A 24020-nucleotide genomic window follows, 5' to 3' on the forward strand; every position below is an offset into this window, starting at 1 on the left:
CACTGGAAGAGATGTTTACTTGCACCAACATTATACAATTGGCTATGTATTAAATGGGTAATATTACATGTTTTGTTTTTTTTAATCATACACTTATAATGTTATCTTATAAACTTTCTCTTATAATTTCGATATGACAACTCATCTGGCATTTGATCAGTTTGTAAATGTGTTATTTATTCATTTGTAAACTAATTAATTATGAACTGTCACGAAAGTTTATAAGATTTATCTGTATTAAATTAGTTTAAAATATAAATTTATTTTTTTATTTACAAAATAAATAAAAGATTCTATACACAAAATTTTATGTAATAGTTATACATTTATTTTGTAGAATACTGATAAGTCCACGACCCAATTTCACAATCATCACTTATAAATTTTGGCGTAACTTCACAATCTTCACTTATAAATTTCGGCGTAACTGTATGTCATTGGTCCACGAGGAGTTCGTCATTGGTCTACAAACTAATTAATGACGAGTTGACACTTGGATTGTGAGAGAATGTTAGTTGACCTATTGTATACATTATTCACACATGTTATTTACAGTTTTAACATTATTTACACTTAAGAAACGGCTTCTCTTAACTACTTCCAACGAGTCTGAAGTTCCCGGTTGCTGATTACAGTGTTAAGCATAGGAGCACTTTCCCCTTCACTGAAACCCTCCAGTGAATAAACTTCCCATCCCCCGTCTCTCCAGTAAGTTGTATACACTTCAGGAATGTGTGCAACTCTCCAATAATCCTCAGCTTCTTCATCTCCGCAAATCGTCTGCAGCAATTTATGCGGCATGTCAAAAAACTCTAGCAGTTTCAACTCACTCAGATGCTCAATTCCCAGCGGCACCTTCTGTAGTGACTTACACCGCTGAATGCTAAGCTTTTCAATGCACGGCATTGCCCCCTCCTGTATTTCAACAAATCTCAGCGCATCAAACTTGTCCAGACCCAGTTGCTTCAGCTTCTTGAAACCACCAGCCATGAAGCAGAGCGTGTCTCCATCGTATACTTGAAGCAGTTCGAGGTGAACAAGATTTGGAAGATTTTGCAGAAACACCAGTGGATCTTCCTTCAATCTGCTCCATTTTAGATAGACTTTCACCAGGCTATGAGCGTAAGCTATCCAATGAGGTAAACTCTCCAGCCGTCCTGTCAAGTAGATTCTTTGAAGGAACTGAGGTGGATGGTAAAGGTGCTGAAGATCAAGAATCTCGTTCTCTTGTGTCGAAATTATTGACAATGCTCGAAGGTTCGTCAGATGTTCGATAGACGAACACAGCGTTTTCCCATCTTGTTTTCTTAACTTTAGAACGCCGAGTCTTCTAAGTTGAGTTAACTTGCCAAGCTCTTGCAGTGTCTCAACATTGTTTGCCTCAATAAAACATAGCTTCTGTAAAGATTGAAGAAAACCAATCTTCTCTAAACTTTTAAATCCATATTTAGAATTAGTATAAGACTCGTATTCATATCGGTAAACCATCAGATGGCGAAGCTTTTTGAGGTTGAGTATCTCAGCAGGCAATTCAGTGACATAGGCATGTTTAAGATCTAATGTCTCCAGGTTCTGAAGCTTCCCTATGTATCTTGGAATCGTTTTCACCTTGGTATCCCTCAAGCTCAGGTACTTCAAATAATACAAGTTCAGAACTTCAATGGGAAATTTTGTGACTGGTGTGCCTCGCATGTCCAGGACGCCAAGAAGCTTAAATCCACTTGGAAAAAGTGCGTGCAAGCATGGCTTTTCAACTATCCCAAACATGAACAGAGAACGCAATTGAGAAGCGTTCACACACCTGTTTTGATTAACATTTTGCAGTGTATTGTGAACTGATAATCGTCGAATTTTGTCTGGCCATGTTGCGTTCTGATTGATGTGTTCTTTAGCAATGGCTGCAATGTTGTCCTCTCTGGACTTTGATATAATGATTTCCCTCAGAAGGTCGTGAATTTTGCCGGCCTTGACTCTTCCATCGCTTGTTGTTCCAGCCACTTGCATGAGGCTTCTGTTCAAGAGCTCACTGAAGTACTGCTCTGCAACTTCTTCGAGTGTCTTTCCTTCTTTCGATTCAACGAATCCTTCAGCAGTCCACAAACGAACCAGTGTCATCGGTTCAATTAAATGATCATCAGGAAAGATGCTCAAGTAAAGAAAACATGCTTTCAAATGGCATGGCAAATCATTGAAGCTAAGTGAAAGCACTTTCTTCAAATTCTTGAGTTTGTCATTGCCTTCAATCTCAGCACCAAGACTCCGACGAACTATTTCCCATTCATCAATCCTCCGCCTGTCTTTCGCAGCCAAAACCCCACCAATCGCCACTATCGCAAGAGGAAGTCCTTCACATTTCTTCAAAATACACCAACAAATTTCTTCCAGGTGTGGAGGACAAGCGTTTCCGTGAAACGTTTTGGTGCAAAAAAGAATCCAGGACTCTTCAGGAGGCAGTGGCTGCATATTATAGACCTGACCTTCGGATTCTATCCGAGAAGTGAAGGCTAAATCAGCTTTACGCGTAGTTAGCATCACTCGGCTGCCACAATTGTTGGTAGGCAAAGCATATTTCACTCCATCCCAGTCATTTATATGCCACACATCGTCAAGAACAATCAAATACCTCCTTTCCTGAAGGAAATCCTTTATTATTTTCTTCAACCCATCACTGCTCATCGTCTCCACAGCCTTCGGAACCGATTTCCTAATCGCTCGAAAAAGCTGCTGAAGCATATCTCTAAGAAGCTCCTCCGTCTGGAAGTTTCTTGAAACAGTGATCCAAGCATGGATAGTGAAGTGTTTTTTCACTTGTCTATCGTCATAGACTTGTTTTGCCAGAGTTGTCTTGCCCAACCCTCCCATCCCCGCCAGTGAAACCACTTGGCGGCCTAAGCCACCCCCCACTAGCAACTGAGCCACCTTCTCTTTAGGCCCATCAATGCCAACCAAGTCAGTCTCGTCCAAAAGAAGGGCGTCCCCGCGACGGTCATTCCATCTAGTCGTCGAGCTCGAACCAGCCTGTTCAGCTGCTCGGAATTTCTGACGGAGTCTGATGAGTCCCTCGTAAATACTTCTGATTCTCGAGTTGATTCCCTGGATTTCATACCCTATCCGATAACGAGCCTTCATGTTCTTAATACAACACGAAAGCTTGTGCAGAAAACCGTAAAAACCATCACCGTGATTGTGAGCAAGAAGAAGAGAGAACTCATCTAGAACATCTTCGATATCGTGAGCGACATCTCTGATTTGTTTCACCCATACTTTAACTTCTTCGTCAGTTTCATCTAAACAGTCAGCGATTCTCAAGAACACCTTCATGCGCTTCAGTTCGGCTCTCACGTAAACAACTTCTTCACGACCACCGCTTATCAGTTGCACCTCATTTGCGAAGAATGGTGTAAGCTTATCGAGTACAAACATAACGGCTGTTTCTGCCATGAGAAGCGGCAGTAATAGTAGCTGTAAATTGTTGTTTGAAAGAAAAGTATATGTAAATTGTGGTTTCAAAGAAGAAATACAATTAAAAGTAGCTGTAATTTGCGGTTTCAAAGAAGAAGTACAAGTAGCTGTAGTTTGTTGTTTCAAAGAAGAAAGAAATTGAAACATCAAGGTGGGAGTTTCTTTAAGGGTGTGAACCCACGAATTTATAGTCTCTCATCTTCACTTCTGTTGCTACTTTCGTGTTAATTCCGCCATTAATGTCATGGATGATGTTAGAACCCACTAAAGTTTAGATTAAAACTTATATACGACAAGAAACAAATTAATGATTTAAATTTGTTTTTTTTTTTTTAAACTTAATTTAGTGAAGGTAATGCTAATATATAATAGCTGATGTATATAAATAAACACCGAAAGTACATTGGAATTTTTGTCTAAGTGAAAACGAGATCGAAGTTACTTGGTCCTCAAGAAAGCATCTCAGCTACACATCTATCGACGTGTCTTTGATGTTAGAATTAGCAGGAAATAGTTAATGTAACCATGACTCCATCATGAGCAACATCATCTAATTAATTATACTAATAATTTGAATGTGATTACCCCATCTATATTTGTACGTTTCACTCTATTGATACCTAATTTTGATACTAACAACTACACACGTATAAAGTGCTATGAAATTACACGTGAGATAATTATGGAGAGTGTTTATGATGCAGTAATGATATTTGTTTGTTAATATGTAAATAACAAGTTGACAAGAGAAATTTGAAGAGTGGTTCTGATACTATGAGCAAGTCTTATGTCTATTGTGATTGTATTTCTGGATTTTTTTTTTTTTTTTTGGTGATCGTTATTGAAGAATACAAAGAGAGCGATCTCTCAAGGTTACAAGATTTGAAGTATTCTAAGAGAATGAAAAACCAGTCTCTTTCTAGTAATGTGATTATGGAGAGTGTTTAACACACTGAGTCAAACGTAGAAAATCTGATGTTGTTTTGAATGTACAGTCAGTCATCTTGTAGATGCAAAAAATCTACTATCATGAAAATAACGTCTGATCTCGTGAAGTTGAGGCCTCTGACAATCCGCTAGACCTGCACACATGAAAGGACAAGCGTGAAGCTTTCGAAAAACACCGGGATGGTGTTTGCCATAGGCACTCCGACGCTCAAGTCAGCAAGGTTGAAAGAAATTATTTGATAAGAATTAAGGAGATTAAGAATTATCAGAAGTCTTGTCGGAGACTAGAACTATGGTGGAGGCGTCGAGTTCTTGAGTGCAAGAACTTCAAGAGCAAATAGATGGTTTTGAGTAGTCGAGATTGAATCATGGAAATTACCTGCATAATGAGAGGGCAAGCCTCTGTTTTTATAGTGAACCGAAGGGGTTGGAATCCTTATAGGACACTGAGTCCTTTTTTGGGAGATAATCCCTATCAAGAAATAAATATGATTTCTTGACTTTATTAGATTAAATTTAATAGTTTGAGTAAGATTATGAATCTCAGCAGAAGATGAAGTAGAATATGATTATGATTTCCTATTTATGGATTGTTGCAGACTAATGGGCTGAAAACCAATTTAGCTTAACTTATAAGATAACCCAACTTATAGAATAGGTAGTTCAAAAGATGATTTTAAGTGTAGGCCCAATCCAGATTGGGCTGAGGCCTTGGGCTGTAACATATTTATTTCGTTATTGGGCCTCATCAGGCTCAAGACGATTTTTGGCCCTAACAGTTAACCCCCAACTCTCTAAGTTAAAGAGTATTTAGCTTAGAGAGTAGATTTAATTGAATGAGTGTAGACTGAGTGGATGAGTTATAGCAGCTCTTTAGGTCGGATGGACCGTTGTGTGGATTGGGTCGATGACTTGTCGATTTGAGGTGCAAGTCCTTCAATCTGTCTGGGCCGATTAAATGTGTAAATCTATAAATCGGTCTAGGCCAATCGAAGGTGTAAACTATAAATCGGTCTGGGCCGATTGAAAGTGTGAATTTATAAATTAGTTTGGGCCGATTGAAGGTGTAAATCAATAAATTGGTCTGGGTCGATTGAAGGTGTAAATCAATAAATTGGTCTGGGTCGATTGAAGGTGTAAATCAATAAATTGGTTTGGGTCGATTGAAGGTGTAAATCTATAAATCAGTCTAGGCCCATTGAAGGTGTAAACTATAAATCAGTCTGGGCCGATTGAAAGTGTGAATTTATAAATCGGTTTGGGCCGATTAAAGGTGTAAATCAATAAATCGATACGGGCTGATTAAATGTGTAAATTTATAAATCGGTCTAGGCTGATTGAAGGTGTAAATTAATAAATCGGTTTGGGCCGATTGAAGGCGTAAATCTATAAATCGGTCTGGGCCGATTGAAGATGTAAATCTATAAATCGGCCTGGGTTGATTGAAGGCGTAAATCTATAAATCGATCTGGACATATTGAAGGCGTAAATCTATAAATCGGTCTGTGCCGATTGAAGGTGTAAATCTATAAATCGGTCTAGGCCGATTGAAGGCGTAAATCAATAAATCGATCTAGGCCGATTGAAGGTGTAAATATATAAATCGGTCTGAGTTGATTGAAGGCGATCACAGTAGACGATTTAAAACAACTTCATATGGTATCCCGCATGGTGTACAGTTGTCCACAATAAATTGAATAAGAGAAGTAATGGCGTGCATGTGCAAGACCAAAGGAAAGATAAAACTCAAATGAAAAATGTCATGCATGTATCAAGTAACAAGCCGTATGGAAAAGTGATGCAAAACCAAGGGAAGAATAATCTTACCTGGAAAAGTAACATACCTGGCATGCATGTTTTAAGCAACAAGCCGAATGGGGAAGCAATATGCGTGATGTGCATGTGTTATGGACCGAATGAAGAGTGAGCTTTCCCCTTCAAGTGTTGCCACCCATGCTTGCGGAACCAAGTGGAGCGTTTGACAACATGGACGAGGCGACCGATTGAGCCGTGTGTGATATGCTAGGCCGAGTGAATAACTCAAAAACCAAGCTATACGAGACTGGAGGACTGAATGTTGAGTTCAAGGCCGAATGGACGTGCATTGGGTGCAAGCCACCCGGTTGGTGACATGTGGACGATGGAGATGACTTAATCTGTCTTTTTCCTTCTGAATTTGCAGTTTCCAGTAAAAAGGAAAAGTCTTTTGCAAACCATTTCTTCTCTTCACATTTTTCTTTTGGGGTTCTTTTTGGCCCAGAGAGTTTTCAAGGATTCTTTTTTCAAACTCGGTAAGAGCACTCCACTCTCTCCCATTTCCTTATATTCCTTTTTCGTTGATAAGATAATGAAAGAGACACGAGAGATTAAAGAAGAAGTTAGAAAGGAGAATAAAGGTTGAAGGCTTGTGTCGTGGTGAGTGGATTGAAGGAGATATATAGGTGGGGACAGAGATAATAAAGAAAAGATATAAGTCAATTAAGCCTCCTAGTTGTTTGAGAGATGGGGTAGAGATACAAGTAAAAAGTATAATGAGTTATTGGAAAGATATTTAGAAGAGCATGAAGTAAAAGTAAAGAGAGATGGCGACGGATAAAAAAATAGAGATCTGATGGATATCCTCTTGGAGGATTATCATGATGAAAAATCAGAGTTCAAGATTACCAAAACAAACATCAAGGCAAGCAGTAAAAATTCTACTCCAATGACGTGGTGTCTACTGGTGGAGAACTGGAGATCCTGCTGAGCGGGCATCACTAGTTTGATCTTAGCTTCCCTAACGCCAGGCACAGTCTAATAAATTTAATGAGGGAGAAGAGACGTCTATCTGGTGCTCAAAGGTTTAAAGCAGGGCATGAACAAATAATAAACAAGGGAGACGATTCTTAATGCTTCAAAATATTTTGTTTCATGTTGGACAAATATAATATGATATAAAGCAAATGAAGAAAAGTAAAGAAACAAAAAATTTTCTTATCGTGATGGAACTTTGATGTCAGTCAGAGGAAGTTATATGCCTCCTCTCATGTTGTAAGTCGTTTGTGGATGAATGATTATCAAGTCCCACGGTGGGTGTCAAACTGTAGATGCAAAAAATCTACCGTTATGAAAATAGAATCTAATTCCGTGAGGTTGAGCCCAATCGAGATTGGGTTGAAGCCTTGAGCCTCGCCACGCTCAAGATGATTTTTGGCCCTAACTCATCTTATCTTGTTTTTTGACAAAGGCATATGACTGGAATTGATAAAGATGGTTGGAAAATCTCTATCATGCATTTGGAATACTTTTAACATCAATAATATTTTAACTTCACCGTATTTCACAAGCTCTTTCATTCATAAAGTTAGCTGAATATTAATTGTCCAAATTGTTAAATTCATTTATTTTTAATGTATTGTTCCTTCTAATTAGATTGGTTAGCTTCTGATTCATATATATATATATATATATCATGCATGCAGCGCACGCAAACGCATACTGCTTCGGTCGATCGATTTTGATCTGATAACAAAGTTTCATTTTGAGCATGTCCATGTACAGGCAGTTTCAAAACCATGGACGAACTATATATTCAAGTCTTTGTTTATGCATAATTAAAACTAATCTATAGTATTGTAAATTATTAGAAACTTATTCTTAATAGAATATAGAATAGTAGCTAGCTTATACTATTTTTGAAGAATATAATATGTACACTTAATAGAATATAATATGTACAGGGAGAAGAAAAGGAAAAAAGAGAAGGGGAGGAGGGAGAAGGCGGAGAAGAAGGGAAAAGAGGGAGAAGAAAAGTAAAAAAAGAGAAGGGGAGGAGGGAAAAGACGGAGAAAAAGAAAGAAAGAGATATGATAATTGAGTCTTGTCCTGTCGTTTTAATTGAGCTTTGAAAATTGTAAATGTAATTTATGAGTTGTGTCTCCAATGATATCTTCGAAATATGATAATTAATCTTCATGTAAATCTTATCATAAAGATTTATCTTCAAAGCAATAAAACTGGAAGAGATGTTTACTTGCACCAACATTATGCAATTAGCTATGCAATAAATGGGTAATAATAACATTATACATTATTCACACGTTATTTACATTTTTAACATTATTTACACTTAAGAAACGACTTCGTATTAACTACTTCCAACGAGTCTGAAGTTCCCAGCTGTTGATGACAGTGTTAAGCATAGGAGCATTTTCCCCTTCACTGAAACTCTCTAGTGAATAAACTTCCCATCCCCCACCTCTCCAGTAAGTTGAATAAACTTCAGGAATGCGAGCAACTCTCCAATAGTCTTCACCTTCTTCATCTGGGCAAATCGTCTTCAGCAATTTATGTGGCATGTCAAAAAACTCCAGCACTTTCAACTCACTCAGATGCTCAATTCCCAGTGGCACCTTCTCCAGCGACTTGCACCGCTGAATGCTAAGCTTTTCGATGCATGGCATCGCCCCCTCCTGTATTTCCACGAATCTCAACTCATCAAACTTGTCCAGCCCCAGTTGCTTCAGTTTCTTGAACCCACCGGCCATGAAGCTGAGGGTGTCTCCATCGTATACTTGAAGCAGTTCGAGATGAACGAGGTTTGGAAGGTTCTGCAGAAACACCAGTGGATCTTCCTTCAATCTACTCCATCTTAGATAAACTTTAACCAAGCTGTGAGCATAAGCTATCCAATGAGGTAAACTCTCCAGCCGTCCTACCAAGTAGAATCTTTGAAGGAACTGAGGTGGTGGTAAGGTGCTGAAGTATAATCCTCGTTCTCTTCTGTCGACATTATTGACAATGCGCGAAGGTTTTCAGATGTTCGATAGACGAACACAGAGTTTTCCCATCTTGTTTTCTCAACTTTAGAACGCCGAGTCTTCTAAGTTGAGTTAACTTGCCAAGCTCTTGCAGTGTCCCGACATGGTTTGCCTCAATAAACAGAGCTTCTGTAAATTGAAAACACACATATCTCTAAACTTTTGAATCCATATTTAGAATTGTATAAGACTCGTATTCATATCGGTAAACCTCATAATGGCGAAGCTTTTTGAGGTTGAGTATCTCAGCAGGCAATTCAGTGACATAGGCATGTTTAGATCTAATGTCTCCAGGTTCTGAAGCTTCCCAATGATCTTGGAATCGTTTTCACCTTGGTGTTTCTCAAGCTTAGGTACTTCAAATAACAGTTAACAACTTCAATGAAATTTTGTGATTGGTTGTGCCTCGCATATCCAGGGCGCCAAGAGCTTAAACCCACTTGGAAAAAGTGAATGCAAGCATGGCTTTTCTACGATCCCAAACATGAATAGAGACCGCAATTGACAGGGCTACCACACCTGTTTGGCTGAATATTTTGCATTGTATTGTGTACTGATAACCGTCGAATTCTGTCTGGCCATTGCGTTCTGATTGATGGTTCTTTCCTATGGCTGCAATGTTTCCTCTCTGACTTTGATATAATGATTTCCCTCAGAAGGTCGTGGATCTACAAGCCATTACTCTTCCATCACTCTTTTTCAGCCACTTGCATCAGGCTTCTGTTCAAGAGGTCGCTGAGTACTCCCCCGCAACTTCTTCCAGTGTCTTTCCTTCTTTCGCTTCAACGAATCCTTCTGCCGTCCACAACCGAACCAGTCTCATGGGTTCGATTAATGATCATCCAAGATACTCAAGTACAGAAACACTTCTTCAAATGCCATGGCAAATCATTGAAGCTAAGTGAAAGCACTTTCTTCAAATTCTTGAGTTTGTCATTGCCTTCAATCTCAGCACCAAGACTCCGACGAACTATTTCCCATCCATCAATCCTCCGCCTGTCTTTCGCGCCAAACCCCACCAATCGCCACTATCGCAAGAGGAAGTCCTTCACTTTCTTCAAAAAACCCAAAATTTCTTCCAGGTGTGGAGGACAAGCGTTTCCTGAACGTTTTGGTGCAAAAAAGAATCCAGGACTCTTCGAGGCGGGGCTGCATTTATAGACCTGACCTTCGGATTCTATCCGAGAAGTGAAGGCTAAATCAGCATTACGCGTAGTGAGCATCACTCGGCTGCCACAATTGTGTAGGCAAAGCATATTTCACTCCATCCCAGTCATTTATATGCCACAATCGTCAAGAACAATCAAATCCCTCCTTTCCTGAAGGAAATCCTTTATTATTTTCTTCAACCCATCACGGCTCATCGTCTCCACAGCCTTCGGAACCGATTTCCTAATCGCTCGAAAAAGCTGCTGAAGCATATCTCTAAGAAGCTCCTCCGTCTGGAAGTTTCTTGAACCAGTGATCCAAGCATGGATAGTGAAGTGTTTTTTTCACTTGTCTTCGTCATAGACTTGTTTTGCCAGAGTTTTCTTGCCCAACCCTCCCATCCCCGCAAGTGAAACCACTTGGCGGCCTAAGCCACCCCCACTAGCAACTGAGCCACCTTCTCTTTAGGCCCATCAATGCCAACCAAGTCATCTCGTCCAAAAAAGGGCTCCCCGCGACGGCATTCCAGTATCGTCGAGCTCGAACCGCCTGTTCAGCTGCTCGGAATTTCTGACGGAGTCTGATGTTCCCTCGTAAATACTTCTGATTCTGAGTTGATTCCCTGGATTTCATACCCTATCCGTAACGCGCCTTCATGTTCTTAATACAACACGAAAGCTTGTGCAGAAAACCGTAAAAACCATCACCGTGATTGTGAGCAAGAAGAAGAGAACTCATCTAGAACATCTTCGATATCGTGAGCGACATCTCTGATTTGTTTCACCCATACTTAACTTCTTCGTCAGTTTCATCTAAACGGTCAATTCTCAAGAACCCCTTCATGCGCTCAGTTCGGCTCTCACGTAACAACTTCTTCACGACCACCGCTTATCAGTTGCACCTCATTTGCGAAGAAGGTGTAAGCTTATCGAGTACAAACATAACGGCTTTTCTGCCATGAGAAGCGGCATAAAGTAGCTGTAAATTGTTGTTTGAAAGAAAGTATAGTAAATTGTGGTTTAAAGAAGAAATACAATTAAAGTAGCTGTAATTTGCGGTTTCAAGGAAGAAGTACAAGTACTGTAGTTTGTGTTTCAAAGAAGAAAGAATTGAAACATCAGGTGGTTTCTTTAAGGGTGTGAACCCACGAATTTATAGTCTCTCATCTTCACTTCTGTTGCTACTTTCGTGTTAATTCCGCCATTAATGTCATGGATGATAGAACCCACTAAAGTTTAGATTAAAACTTATATACGACGAAACAAATTAATGATTAAATTTAGTTTTTTTTTTATAACTTAATTTAGTGAAGGTAATGCTAATATAAAGCTGATGTATATAATAAACACTGAAGTACATTGGAATTTTTGTCTAAGGCAATGAGATCGAAGTTACTTGGTCCTCAATAAAGCATCTCAGATACTATTTATGCTATCTATCGCGTGTCTTTGATGTTATATTTATTTGACATGATATCAAAAGTTTATCTTAGTAAATGTAACCATGACTCCATCATGACCTCATCATATTAATTATATTTAATAATTGAATGTGTTCAGCTTATTTTACCCCATCTATATTTTTATTAAATATTTTTTTTGTCGTTTTCTTAAACATGCACGTTCACTCTGTTGATGCATAATTTTGATACTAATGACTACACACTTACAAAATTTATGAGTTACACGTAAGTATTATGAAGTGTTTTAGGTGCAATAATGATATTTGTTTGTTAATTTGTAAATACACAATTGACAAGAGAAATTTGTAGAGTGGTTCTGATGCTATGAGCAAGTCCTACATCTATTTTGATTGTATTTGATTTTTTTTTTTTTTTTGTGATCGTTACGGAAGAATACAAGAGAGCGATCTCTCAAGGTTACAAGATTTGAAGTATCTCTAAGAGAATGAAAAATCAGTCTCTTTTTAATAATATATCTTTGCTATTTTTCTGTAAAATAGTGTGTGATTAACCTTCGTTTTGAGGAGTAAAATAACTATTTATACTTTTTCAGCTTAAGGTAATAGTACTTTTACAAGTTACTTTGATGGTGAAAATCTTTTTTCATCCTGATCGCTAAAGCTTTTATCCATATCCTTAAATTTAGTAAATTATGGCAGTTGGCAGCACAAAATATCATTTGAGTCATTTAAGGATCAAACAGCTAATATATGTTCTTTAAGTGCTTGGTGAATCTTGGTTGGTGGAGATGCATGCTGAGATCTGATCGGTGATAAGTCGGCTGAGTTTTGATCGGTGGAGAGACATCAGCATATTATTTAGTCTACACACTCGTAAATGACTTTAAGGTCTGAGTTGGAGGAAGACTGACTTCTTCATGATCTGGATCTATATTCTTCTCTGAGAAGAACCAACTGGTTGTTATAATGAAGATATCGAAATATTCTTGAAGAAACTTCGCAGCAATATCATAATTTTATCTTCTTGTAATACATATTCAAAATTACTGTGAAACTCATGAATTCTCAAGTACTTAGTCTAACAATAAATATACTTTAAACTTGTATCGGCCAATCATAAAGGTTTCAAATGTTGACTAACATTCACTTTATTATGGAGACGAAAATTACAGAGATGAACTTTACAATTAAATATGAGATGGGAGGATGACTGATTCCATTTTGAGCGTAATAAAAAATGTAAGTGTGCTGTTTTATTGGGGAATGGCTCTGAATAAAGAACCATATATATGTTGGCGTTCGACATAAGTAAAGGTTTGTCGTTGAAAATTATAGTGGTTATTACTAACAAATAGCATTGAATTTTTTGTTCTTGGAAAATGATATATTTAGAAGCTAGAGGGTTCAATCAAAGACTGACTTCTCAGTGTTTTCACAGGGAAGAAACCAAATGGAGTGTTGTAGTAGATAGAGCACGTAGATGATAAGGAAATACGTCATAATATTAATCGACCCCCAGAAGAAGAAAAAGAAAATTAATGAAGATGGTGTTTAATATTAATTCAGTCTTGGGTTGTTTTCCTTCTATAGGTGGAATTTACTTATCATAAAGAGATTTGTTGTTTAGCTAAACACAGACGGATTACGGCTTAACACACAGAGTCAAAAGTAGAAAATCTGACGTTGTTTTGAATGTACAGTCAGTCATCTTATCTTGTTCTTTGACATAGGCATAAAGGTTAAAGATGGTTGGAAAATGTCTAACGTATAAGTTCATGCATTTGGAATACTTTTAACATCAATAATATTTTGACTTCACCGTATTTCACAAGATCATCTTCTTGTGAAAAATTCATTTATTTTCAATGTATTGTTCCTTCTAATTAGATTGGTCAGCTTCTTTATGTATCGTTCTGTGCTGATTGAGATTCATATATATATCATGCATGCAGCACACGCAAACACATACTGCTTCGGTCGATCGATTTTGATCTGACAACAAAGTTTCATTTTGAGCATGTCCATGTAATGGTGGTTTTTCAAAACCATGGACGAGCTACATATTCAAGTCTTTGTTTATGCATAATTTAAACTAATCTATAGTATTGTAAATTATCAGAAACTTCACCTTAATAGAATATAGAATAGTTGCTATTTTAATAGAATATAATATGTACACTTTTTTTTTTTTAATTAATATGAATATTTGTGGTCCTGTCCAAAGAAATAAATAAAATTAATGACTGTTTACTTCGAAGACGCAACGTTTCATCTTGACTTGACTTTGATCTCAGAATTTGAATATGTTATAAGCAAAGATGTGTAGCTTCTATCCCATTCTCAGGATTTATAAGAGCTAAATAATTATTTAACAAGAAAAAACATAAGCCTTATTATCCTTTTTTTTTTTCTTGGTAACCGAGGTGTCCGGATAATTTTGCGCGCAAGCTCAACTAAACTTGTTTCACCAAAGTGGTTTTGGCGAAGTTTTCCTTTTACAATTATAGATGTCAAATAAATCATTTTGTTATTTATTATATTATTTTATCTATATCATACTTAGTTAAATAATTTCTTTATCATATCAACTGATTCGACCACAATCCCTGAGGATAATCTAATTGAGCATACGAGATTGATTAATTGTAGATAGTTAAAGGGTTTGTGACAACTCAAAAAAGAAAGGTGTGAGAGCAAGATGCTGAGGGCTATTGAAGGAACTCCTGAACAGAAAGCTTGATCCAAGTAAGAGAGAAAACCTTCTCCGCCGAATTTCATCCTTGCAATAAACAATTCAAAGTTTTTGTAACTATTCCAACAGCCCAAAATGGTTCAAATGTTGATTAATATTAAACTTCATTTATCGAGATAGAAAATTAACGAGATGACAGAGGATAGCAGACAAGTTGAAATGGTAATGCAGCGTGAATGTACAGTCAGTCATCTGGGCTTGCGCTTTGACATCGCATAAAGCTTAACGATGGATGACTATAATTGATAAAGATGGTTGGAAAAATATCAAGCGTATAAATTTATGCATTTGGAAAACTCTTTTAACATTATTTATTTAACTTCACCGTATTTCACAAGATTATTAAAGTATTCTTTTTTTTTTTTTTTTAATTTTTTTTAACTAATGTGAATGCTGTGCTCCGGCTCGAAGAAACAAAAATTGTCCATATTCTTGACTTGACTTTGATCTCAAATAATTAAATTTTGATTTTTGAATACTATGACAAGCAAAGATGACTAGTTTCCATTCTGCGGAATATATAAGAGCCAATGGATTATTAATTCTTAATTTTCAATAATCATTTTGAATAAAAAATAATGAAACAGTTGTTGTGCCATTTCCTTTTCTTCTCCATTTAACTTCAATAATTCCAAGGTAATGTATTACTTGAATAAGTACTCGTATACAAACAATACAGTAGGGTAAAAAAAATAAGTAATCAGCAAACTTGACAATACAAAGCATGTAAAATCTGGTAACTTCTACTTCCAAGGATCTAGGCAAATTTTCTATAACCATCAGGCTACCCAAGAGCAGATTGATGCATGTTCAAGATCAATCTTGCTGCTGAATCAAGGACAAGTCGGGGCCATTTTTCAATGTTGCTGATGATTCCTATTCTGCTAGTACCATCATGACATTTTTTACTTGAATACTTAACAAAATATTAATTACGTTTTTCTTTGATGTTGTGCGAATGGTCCATTACCGTTTCATATCCTCTTATCCAAAAAGTTATTAACATTTTTTCAATTGACGTGTTTACTTATTACCACATGTCTATTCATTTTCCTGAAACCACTTTTGTATTGTCAGAAAACAATCCCAAAAACTTTGAATAAACTGTATGGATAAACGTTCATTTTCAAAATCAATTTGAGGACTATGGGCCATTTTTCAATGTTGTTGATGATTCCCATTCTGCTAATGCTTCTCTATAATCTGATCTGAAGTATGTTAATATGCCTGCTACCCCTGCTGGGTTAAGTTTTTTGTGGTCGGACATCTTTGTCATGGACTCTAGACTTATGACAGTTACAACTCGGAGGCACAGTAATGAAGTAGATTATTGTTAAGCCTCAAGATTTGCTTTTGAAACTTTCTAATGACTTATTTTGCTTGCGAAAGTAAATGTTAGTTTCATTTTTTTTTTTTTTCCTTCGAAAGTATTTTCTGGGGACTGTAAAATGTTACTAATCTAGATTGTACTCGCTGGCTTGGGAACTGATTTTAGAATTAGTGGTTGATTTGGTTTCCTTTTTGTTTCTTTCATCTCTATATTTCAGATCACTAGTGGAATGATAAGGTTGGAGGCTTTGTTTCTTTCATCTCTATATTTCAGATCACTAGTGGAATGATAAGGTTGGAGGCTTTGCTTGATCTCTGCTCTGTCGAAAATGTAAGTTAGAGTATATATCTTTTTCCTGAAATATTTATGTAAAGTACTTAAAGCAACAATTAAGGAATCTATGCCATAACTAATGGTCTAGCCATCCCCTTCCCAACCCTAAGAATATTGAGAGCAAGAACCAACAACTAATTTTAAGGGATTGAGCTTGATATTTGACTCTTGCAAAAATGCCATTTGTAGTCTTCATATGAGTGAAACTTAATATCTGGAATGTATATGATTATCAGCTTCTGAAAATCAATTATAATCTTCCTACTTTCCTCCCTGATTTTATATAATATTAACATAGCACAAGGGATATATCGGTTTTGAATGGGTTAGGTTTATCCTTCGTTTCAAGGTTGTCTCAAGTAGCCCTCTAAATACCCTACTTTTACAATCCATTTATTTACTTGGCCCAAGACAAAAACCAGGCAGGGAGAAGAAATATTTTAGTTACCTGTCAAGAAAAATGTGAGGTTATATATGTGTATATTGCAACCATCACTTCATACGAGTAGAGATATTTGTGGTCGCATGCAACTGGAGTAGGAAGTGTTGAGTAGTGGTGGTAATTGCTATGATGATAGCACAGAACATTTCATGTAATTCAACCAAAGACTACTCTAACCCGACGGATCCTTCATATGAAAGAAAGATGATAAAACAAGAATCAGATTGGTAACTTGTGATGATTAGGGGTTACTCAATATCTTGTTGTCCTGAACCATTTTTCCCTCATCGGAAATGCCCCAACTATCATCATAGGTACGATATCATGGATACTATATGTTATCATTTGTTCGCTTCACTGAATATGGTATGGAAATTCAACTAGTTTGTTTCTTTTCATCTACTAGTTGGCTGATAGCTCCATCTTCTGTTTGTGATGCTCCTAGCATGTCTCAACAAATGCAGATTTAGTTTTACTGTTGACAAGGTTTAAAAGGGTTCATTTGAATGGGTTTGTATGACCCATTTTTCTGTAGCAATAAGCATTGTACGCTTTGTTATACACTTGAAAAGAAAGTTGTGCAATGTTAATGAATCGAGTCTTGTCCTGTCGTTTTAATTGTAAATGTAATTTATGAGTTGTGTCTCCAATGATATCTTCGAAATATGATAATTAATTTTCATATAAATCTTATCATAAAGATTTATCTTCAAAGCAATAAAACTGGAAGAGATATTTACTTGCACCAACATTATGCAATTAGCTATGCATTAAATGGGTAACATTACACCAATTTTTTTTTTTTTTTGTTTTTTGTTTTTTTAACACCATTAATTTTATACTTACAACTCTATCTCATAAACTTTCTCTTACAATCTTGAGATGACAACTCCCATTTGATCGTAAATGTGTTATGTCGATTTATTTGCGAATTGATCAATTATGAGCAGGAAAGTTTATAAGATTGGGTTGTGAGTCAATTTTTATCCGCATTAAATAAGTATAATATGTACATTTATTTTTTTATTTACAAAATAAATAAAAGATTCTATGCACAAGATTTTATGTATTAGCTATACATTTATTTTTTAGAATAATACTAGGTTTACATTCTAATTTCACAACCTTCTTTATAACTTTTGAGGTGACAGTTCATAATTAGTCAACTCACGAAATAAGTATTTCCTACTTGTAGGAGTCTTGTTTACTCATTTATGAGCTAACTATGGACGAGTTACTATATCGGGATCCTGGGAGAAGGTTGTGTACCTATCATTATTATATACATTATTCACACTTTTAACATTATTTACACTTAAAGAAACGACTTCGTATTAACTACTTCCAACGAGTCTGAAGTTCCCCGCTGTTGATGAGAGTGCTGAGCATGGGAGCATTTTCCCCTTCACTGAAACTCTCTAGTGAATAAACTTCCCATCCCCCACCTCTCCAGTAAGTTGAATACACTTCAGGAATGCAAGCAACTCTCCAATAGTCTTCACCTTCTTCATCTGGGCAAATCGTCTTCAGCAATTTATGTGGCATGTCAAAAAACTCCAGAACTTTCAACTCACTCAGATGCTCAATTCCCAGTGGCACCTTCTCCAGCGACTTGCACCGCTGAATGCTAAGCTTTTCGATGCATGGCATCGCCCCCTCCTGTATTTCCACGAATCTCAACTCATCAAACTTGTCCAGCCCCAGTTGCTTCAGTTTCTTGAACCCACCGGCCATGGAGCAGAGGGTGTCTCCATCGTATACTTGAAGCAGTTCGAGATGAACGAGGTTTGGAAGGTTCTGCAGAAACACCAGTGGATCTTCCTTCAATCTACTCCATCTTAGATAAACTTTAACCAAGCTGTGAGCATAAGCTATCCAATGAGGTAAACTCTCCAGCCGTCCTACCAAGTAGAATCTTTGAAGGAACTGAGGTGGATGGTAAAGGTGCTGAAGATCAATAATCTCGTTCTCGTCCGTCGACATTATTGACAATGCGCGAAGGTTTTTCAGATGTTCGATAGACGAACACAGAGTTTTCCCATCTTGTTTTCTCAACTTTAGAACGCCGAGTCTTCTAAGTTGAGTTAACTTGCCAAGCTCTTGCAGTGTCCCGACATGGTTTGCCTCAATAAAGCAGAGCTTCTGTAAAGATTGAAGAACACCAATATTCTCTAAACTTTTGAATCCATATTTAGAATTAGTATAAGACTCGTATTCATATCGGTAAACCATCAGATGGCGAAGCTTTTTGAGGTTGAGTATCTCAGCAGGCAATTCAGTGACATAGGCATGTTTAAGATCTAATGTCTCCAGGTTCTGAAGCTTCCCAATGAATCTGGGAATCGTTTTCACCTTGGTGTTTCTCAAGCTTAGGTACTTCAAATAATACAAGTTAACAACTTCAATGGGAAATTTTGTGATTGGTGTGCCTCGCATATCCAGGGCGCCAAGAAGCTTAAACCCACTTGGAAAAAGTGAATGCAAGCATGGCTTTTCTACGATCCCAAACATGAATAGAGACCGCAATTGACAAGGGTTAACACACCTGTTTGGCTGAATATTTTGCAGTGTATTGTGTACTGATAACCGTCGAATTCTGTCTGGCCATATTGCGTTCTGATTGATGCGTTCTTTAGCTATGGCTGCAATGTTGTGCTCTCTGGACTTTGATATAATGATTTCCCTCAGAAGGTCGTGGATTCTACAAGCCATTACTCTTCCATCACTTCTTGTTCCAGCCACTTGCATCAGGCTTCTGTTCAAGAGGTCGCTGAAGTACTCCCCCGCAACTTCTTCCAGTGTCTTTCCTTCTTTCGCTTCAACGAATCCTTCTGCCGTCCACAACCGAACCAGTCTCATGGGTTCGATTAAATGATCCTCCGGAAAGATACTCAAGTACAGAAAACATGCTTTCAAATGGCATGGCAAATCATTGAAGCTAAGTGAAAGCACTTTCTTCAAATTCTTGAGTTTGTCATTGCCTTCAATCTCAGCACCAAGACTCCGACGAACTATTTCCCATTCATCAATCCTCCGCCTGTCTTTCGCAGCCAAAACCCCACCAATCGCCACTATCGCAAGAGGAAGTCCTTCACATTTCTTCAAAATACACCTACAAATTTCTTCCAGGTGTGGAGGACAAGCGTTTCCATGAAACGTTTTGGTGCAAAAAAGAATCCAGGACTCTTCAGGAGGCAGTGGCTGCATATTATAGACCTGACCTTCGGATTCTATCCGAGAAGTGAAGGCTAAATCAGCATTACGCGTAGTGAGCATCACTCGGCTGCCACAATTGTTGGTAGGCAAAGCATATTTCACTCCATCCCAGTCATTTATATGCCACACATCGTCAAGAACAATCAAATACCTCCTTTCCTGAAGGAAATCCTTTATTATTTTCTTCAACCCATCACTGCTCATCGTCTCCACAGCCTTCGGAACCGATTTCCTAATCGCTCGAAAAAGCTGCTGAAGCATATCTCTAAGAAGCTCCTCCGTCTGGAAGTTTCTTGAAACAGTGATCCAAGCATGGATAGTGAAGTGTTTTTTCACTTGTCTATCGTCATAGACTTGTTTTGCCAGAGTTGTCTTGCCCAACCCTCCCATCCCCGCCAGTGAAACCACTTGGCGGCCTAAGCCACCCCCCACTAGCAACTGAGCCACCTTCTCTTTAGGCCCATCAATGCCAACCAAGTCAGTCTCGTCCAAAAGAAGGGCGTCCCCGCGACGGTCATTCCATGTATTCGTCGAGCTCGAACCAGCCTGTTCAGCTGCTCGGAATTTCTGACGGAGTCTGATGTGTCCCTCGTAAATACTTCTGATTCTCGAGTTGATTCCCTGGATTTCATACCCTATCCGATAACGAGCCTTCATGTTCTTAATACAACACGAAAGCTTGTGCAGAAAACCGTAAAAACCATCACCGTGATTGTGAGCAAGAAGAAGAGAGAACTCATCTAGAACATCTTCGATATCGTGAGCGACATCTCTAATTTGTTTCACCCATACTTTAACTTCTTCGTCAGTTTCATCTAAACGGTCAAAAATTCTCAAGAACACCTTCATGCGCTCCAGTTCGGCTCTCACGTAAACAACTTCTTCACGACCACCGCTTATCAATTGCACCTCATTTGCTAGGAATGGTGTAAGCTTATCGAGTACAAACATAACGGCTGTTTCTGCCATGAGAAGCGGCAGTAAAAGTATTTGTAAATTGTTGTTTGAAAGAAAAGAATATGTAAATTGTGGTTTCAAAGAAGAAATACAATTAAAGTAGCTGTAATTTGTGGTTTCAAAGAAGAAGTACAAGTAGCTGTAGTTTGTGGTTTCAAAGAAGAAAGAAATTGAAACATCCAGGTGGGAGTTTCTTTAAGGGTGTGAACCCACGAATTTATAGTCTCTCATCTTCACTTCTGTTGCTACTTTCGTGTTAATTCCGCCATTAATGTCATGGGTGATGTTAGAACCCAATAAAGTTTAGATTAAAACTTATATACGACAAGAAACAAATTAATGATTTTTTTTTTTTTACTTAATTTAGTGAAGGTAATGCTAATTTATAATAGCTTTCTATATATAAATAAACACTGAAGGTGGTGACGTGAGATTACTAGAGTTATGTCATCTTATATTACTCTATTATCATGTTTAGTTGATAAGTACTATAAGATTGGTAATTTTTAAATATCAATAATAGATACTGTTGGTAATATTATAGGTAATCTAATTACCTATATTTTCTTAGGTATTCTAAGATTAGTAGGATAAATTTTTTTTTTTATAATTTTATCCTTTATTAATAAAATTTTAGGATAATGATGCCCTTATTTTTAAATTTATTTACATGAATATGGTTTTTACTATTTTACTCTAATTAATTAACTTTTTGGACCAAATTACCCTTGAATTCAAAACAAATTGCAGCCCACCCAAGCTGCCACCCCCACCCACCTATCGCTGTCGGCAACCACCGCCGCGACTAGTCACCGCCGCAGTCAAAACGACACACAAAAGTCCAAAAATGGCCGCCGTGTGTCTACCGCCAGATCTGTCACATCTTGCCATTTCCGGTCAGATCTCTGGCCAAAAATGGCCATATGGCACATAGAGACCATTTCTTGCCTTCTGTGCGCTGTTAGGTTGCTGGCGGCCGACAGTGACTGGGTTGGTGGAGGAGCTTTGTTGATTTTCCAAACTTTTATTATGGGGTTATTTTTACTAAGTTTTTAAATGCAGAGGTTATAACAATCCAAATAATAATCAATATTAAAAAATAATATAATAATAATATTTAATTAAAAGACAATTCAGTAATTTAAATAACATATCTATCAATTTATTCCTCCCAACCAAACATATTAATATAACATACCCACCTATTAACCAAATATATTTCTCTAAAGATTTACAGTAATCTTCAAGGTAATCAAACTTTCTAATAATCCAACATTCTCTGGACCAACGCCCCTGAAAGTAAATGGATTTTTTGTCTAAGGCAAAATGAGATCAAGTTACTTGGTCCTCAAGAAAGCATGTCAATACAAATTTAATACTATCTATCGACGTGTCTTTGATGTTAGAATTAGCAGGAAATAGTTATATTTAATTGACATCATATCAAAAGTTTATCTTAGTAAATGTAACCATGACTCCATCATGAGCAACATCATCTAATTAATTATTTTAATAATTTGAATGTGATTTCAGCTTATTTTACCCCATCTATATTTTTATTAAATTATTTTTCGTGTCGGTTCTTTAAACATGTACGTTTCATTCTGTTGATGCTTGGTGAATCTTGGTTGGTGGAGATGTATACTGAGATCTGATTGATGATAAAGTCGGCTGAGTTTTGATTGATGGAGATGACATCGGAATATTATTTAGTCATTAATACACTCGTAAATGACTTCAAGGTCTGAGTTGGAAGGAAGACTGTCATCTTCATGATCTGGATCATATATATTTCATTGAGGAAGAAAACAAAAGGGTTGTTATAATGAAGATATCGAAATGTTCTTGAAGAAACTTAGCAGCAATATCATAATTTTATCTTATGAATTCTCAAGTATTTACTCTAACAGTAAATCTACTTGTATCGGCCAATCATAAAGGTTTCAAATGTTGACTAACATTAACTTTATTATGGAGATGAAAATTACAGAGATGAACTTTAAAATTAAATATGAGATGGGAGGATGACTGATTCCATTTTGAGCGTAATAAAAAATGTAATTGTGTTGTTTTATTGGGGAAACGCTCTGAATAAAGAACCATATGTTGGCGTCCGACAAAAGTAAAGGTTTGTCGTTGAAAATAGTAGTGGTTATTACTAACAAATAGCATTGAATTTTTTATTCTTGGAAAATGTTATATTTAGAAGCTATAGGGTTCAATCAAAGACCGACTTCACAGTGTTTTCACAGGGAAAAACCAAGTGGAGTTTTGTAGTAGATAGAGCACGTAGATGATCATAAGGAAATACTTCATAATATTAATCGACCCCCAGAAGAAGAAAATTAATGAAGATGGTGTTTAATATTAATTCAGTCTTGGGTTGTTTTCCTTCCATAGGTGGAATTTACCTATCATAAAGAGATTTGTTATTTAGCTAAACATGTACAGACGGATTACGGCTGAACACACTGAGTCAAACGTAGAAAATCTGACGTTGTTTTGAATGTACAGTCAGTCATCTTATCTTGTTCTTTGACAAAGGCATAAAAGTTAAATATCGTTGGAAAATGTCTATCATTCATTTGGAATACTTTTAACATCAATAATATTGTAACTTCACCGTATTTCACAGGATCATTCATTCATAAAGTTAGCTGAATATTAATTATTATGCTTAAAAAGTAACGCTGATGTCATATTGATATCAGATATCAACTCAATAAGTGCCTAAAAAATAAAGTGTACAAGAGATATCTTATACCAAACTTATCTCATTTTAAGCGAAAAATGGATGAAAGCTTTTCATGTGTCAAGACAACTTGCAAAACATTCATTATATTGACCTCAAAAGTATATAAATTAGAACTTCTTTTCATAAAAGAGGAGGCTGGACAGATGAGAGCTAGACATAGATTTGAGCTTCATTATTTCTCTTATCATAGAAATAGTCAGAGAATAATAAAATAACAGTAGATGTAGAAGTTGCTTTAAGCATCCGAACCACTATAAAAACATTTTTTGTCAGTCTATTATTTATGTTTCTTCAATATATATAATCTCAGCACCATATTCAAATCTCATGGATCCATCACGTGTAATTTTTAAAACTCTCTTAACACTTTATACGTGCGAGTTATTGGTGCCCAAAATCAAGCATCAACAAATTCATTTATTTTTAATGTATTGTTCCTTCTATTTAATTAGATT

General features: G+C 36.8%; 2 protein-coding genes and 1 pseudogene across 2 annotated transcripts; all 3 read right to left on the reverse strand.

Annotated features, from left to right (window-relative positions):
- Positions 1–578: 578 nt before the first annotated feature.
- On the reverse strand, positions 579–3441 carry LOC116125996 (disease resistance protein RPM1-like). Its single transcript, XM_031411701.1, has one exon. It carries the CDS (start codon positions 3439–3441, stop codon positions 595–597), a length of 2847 nt encoding a protein of 948 aa, XP_031267561.1. The 3' UTR covers positions 579–594.
- Positions 3442–10237: 6796 nt separating this feature from the next.
- LOC116125298 lies at positions 10238–10759 on the reverse strand (annotated as a pseudogene).
- A 7159-nt stretch (positions 10760–17918) lies between these two features.
- On the reverse strand, positions 17919–20822 carry LOC116126102 (disease resistance protein RPM1-like). Its single transcript, XM_031411807.1, has one exon. The coding sequence runs from the start codon at positions 20820–20822 to the stop codon at positions 17976–17978; it is 2847 nt and encodes a 948-aa protein (XP_031267667.1). The 3' UTR covers positions 17919–17975.
- Positions 20823–24020: the final 3198 nt, after the last annotated feature.

The sequence above is a fragment of the Pistacia vera genome, unplaced genomic scaffold (genome assembly GCF_008641045.1).
Source record: "Pistacia vera cultivar Batoury unplaced genomic scaffold, PisVer_v2 Contig104, whole genome shotgun sequence".
NCBI classification, from domain to species: Eukaryota; Viridiplantae; Streptophyta; class Magnoliopsida; order Sapindales; family Anacardiaceae; genus Pistacia; species Pistacia vera.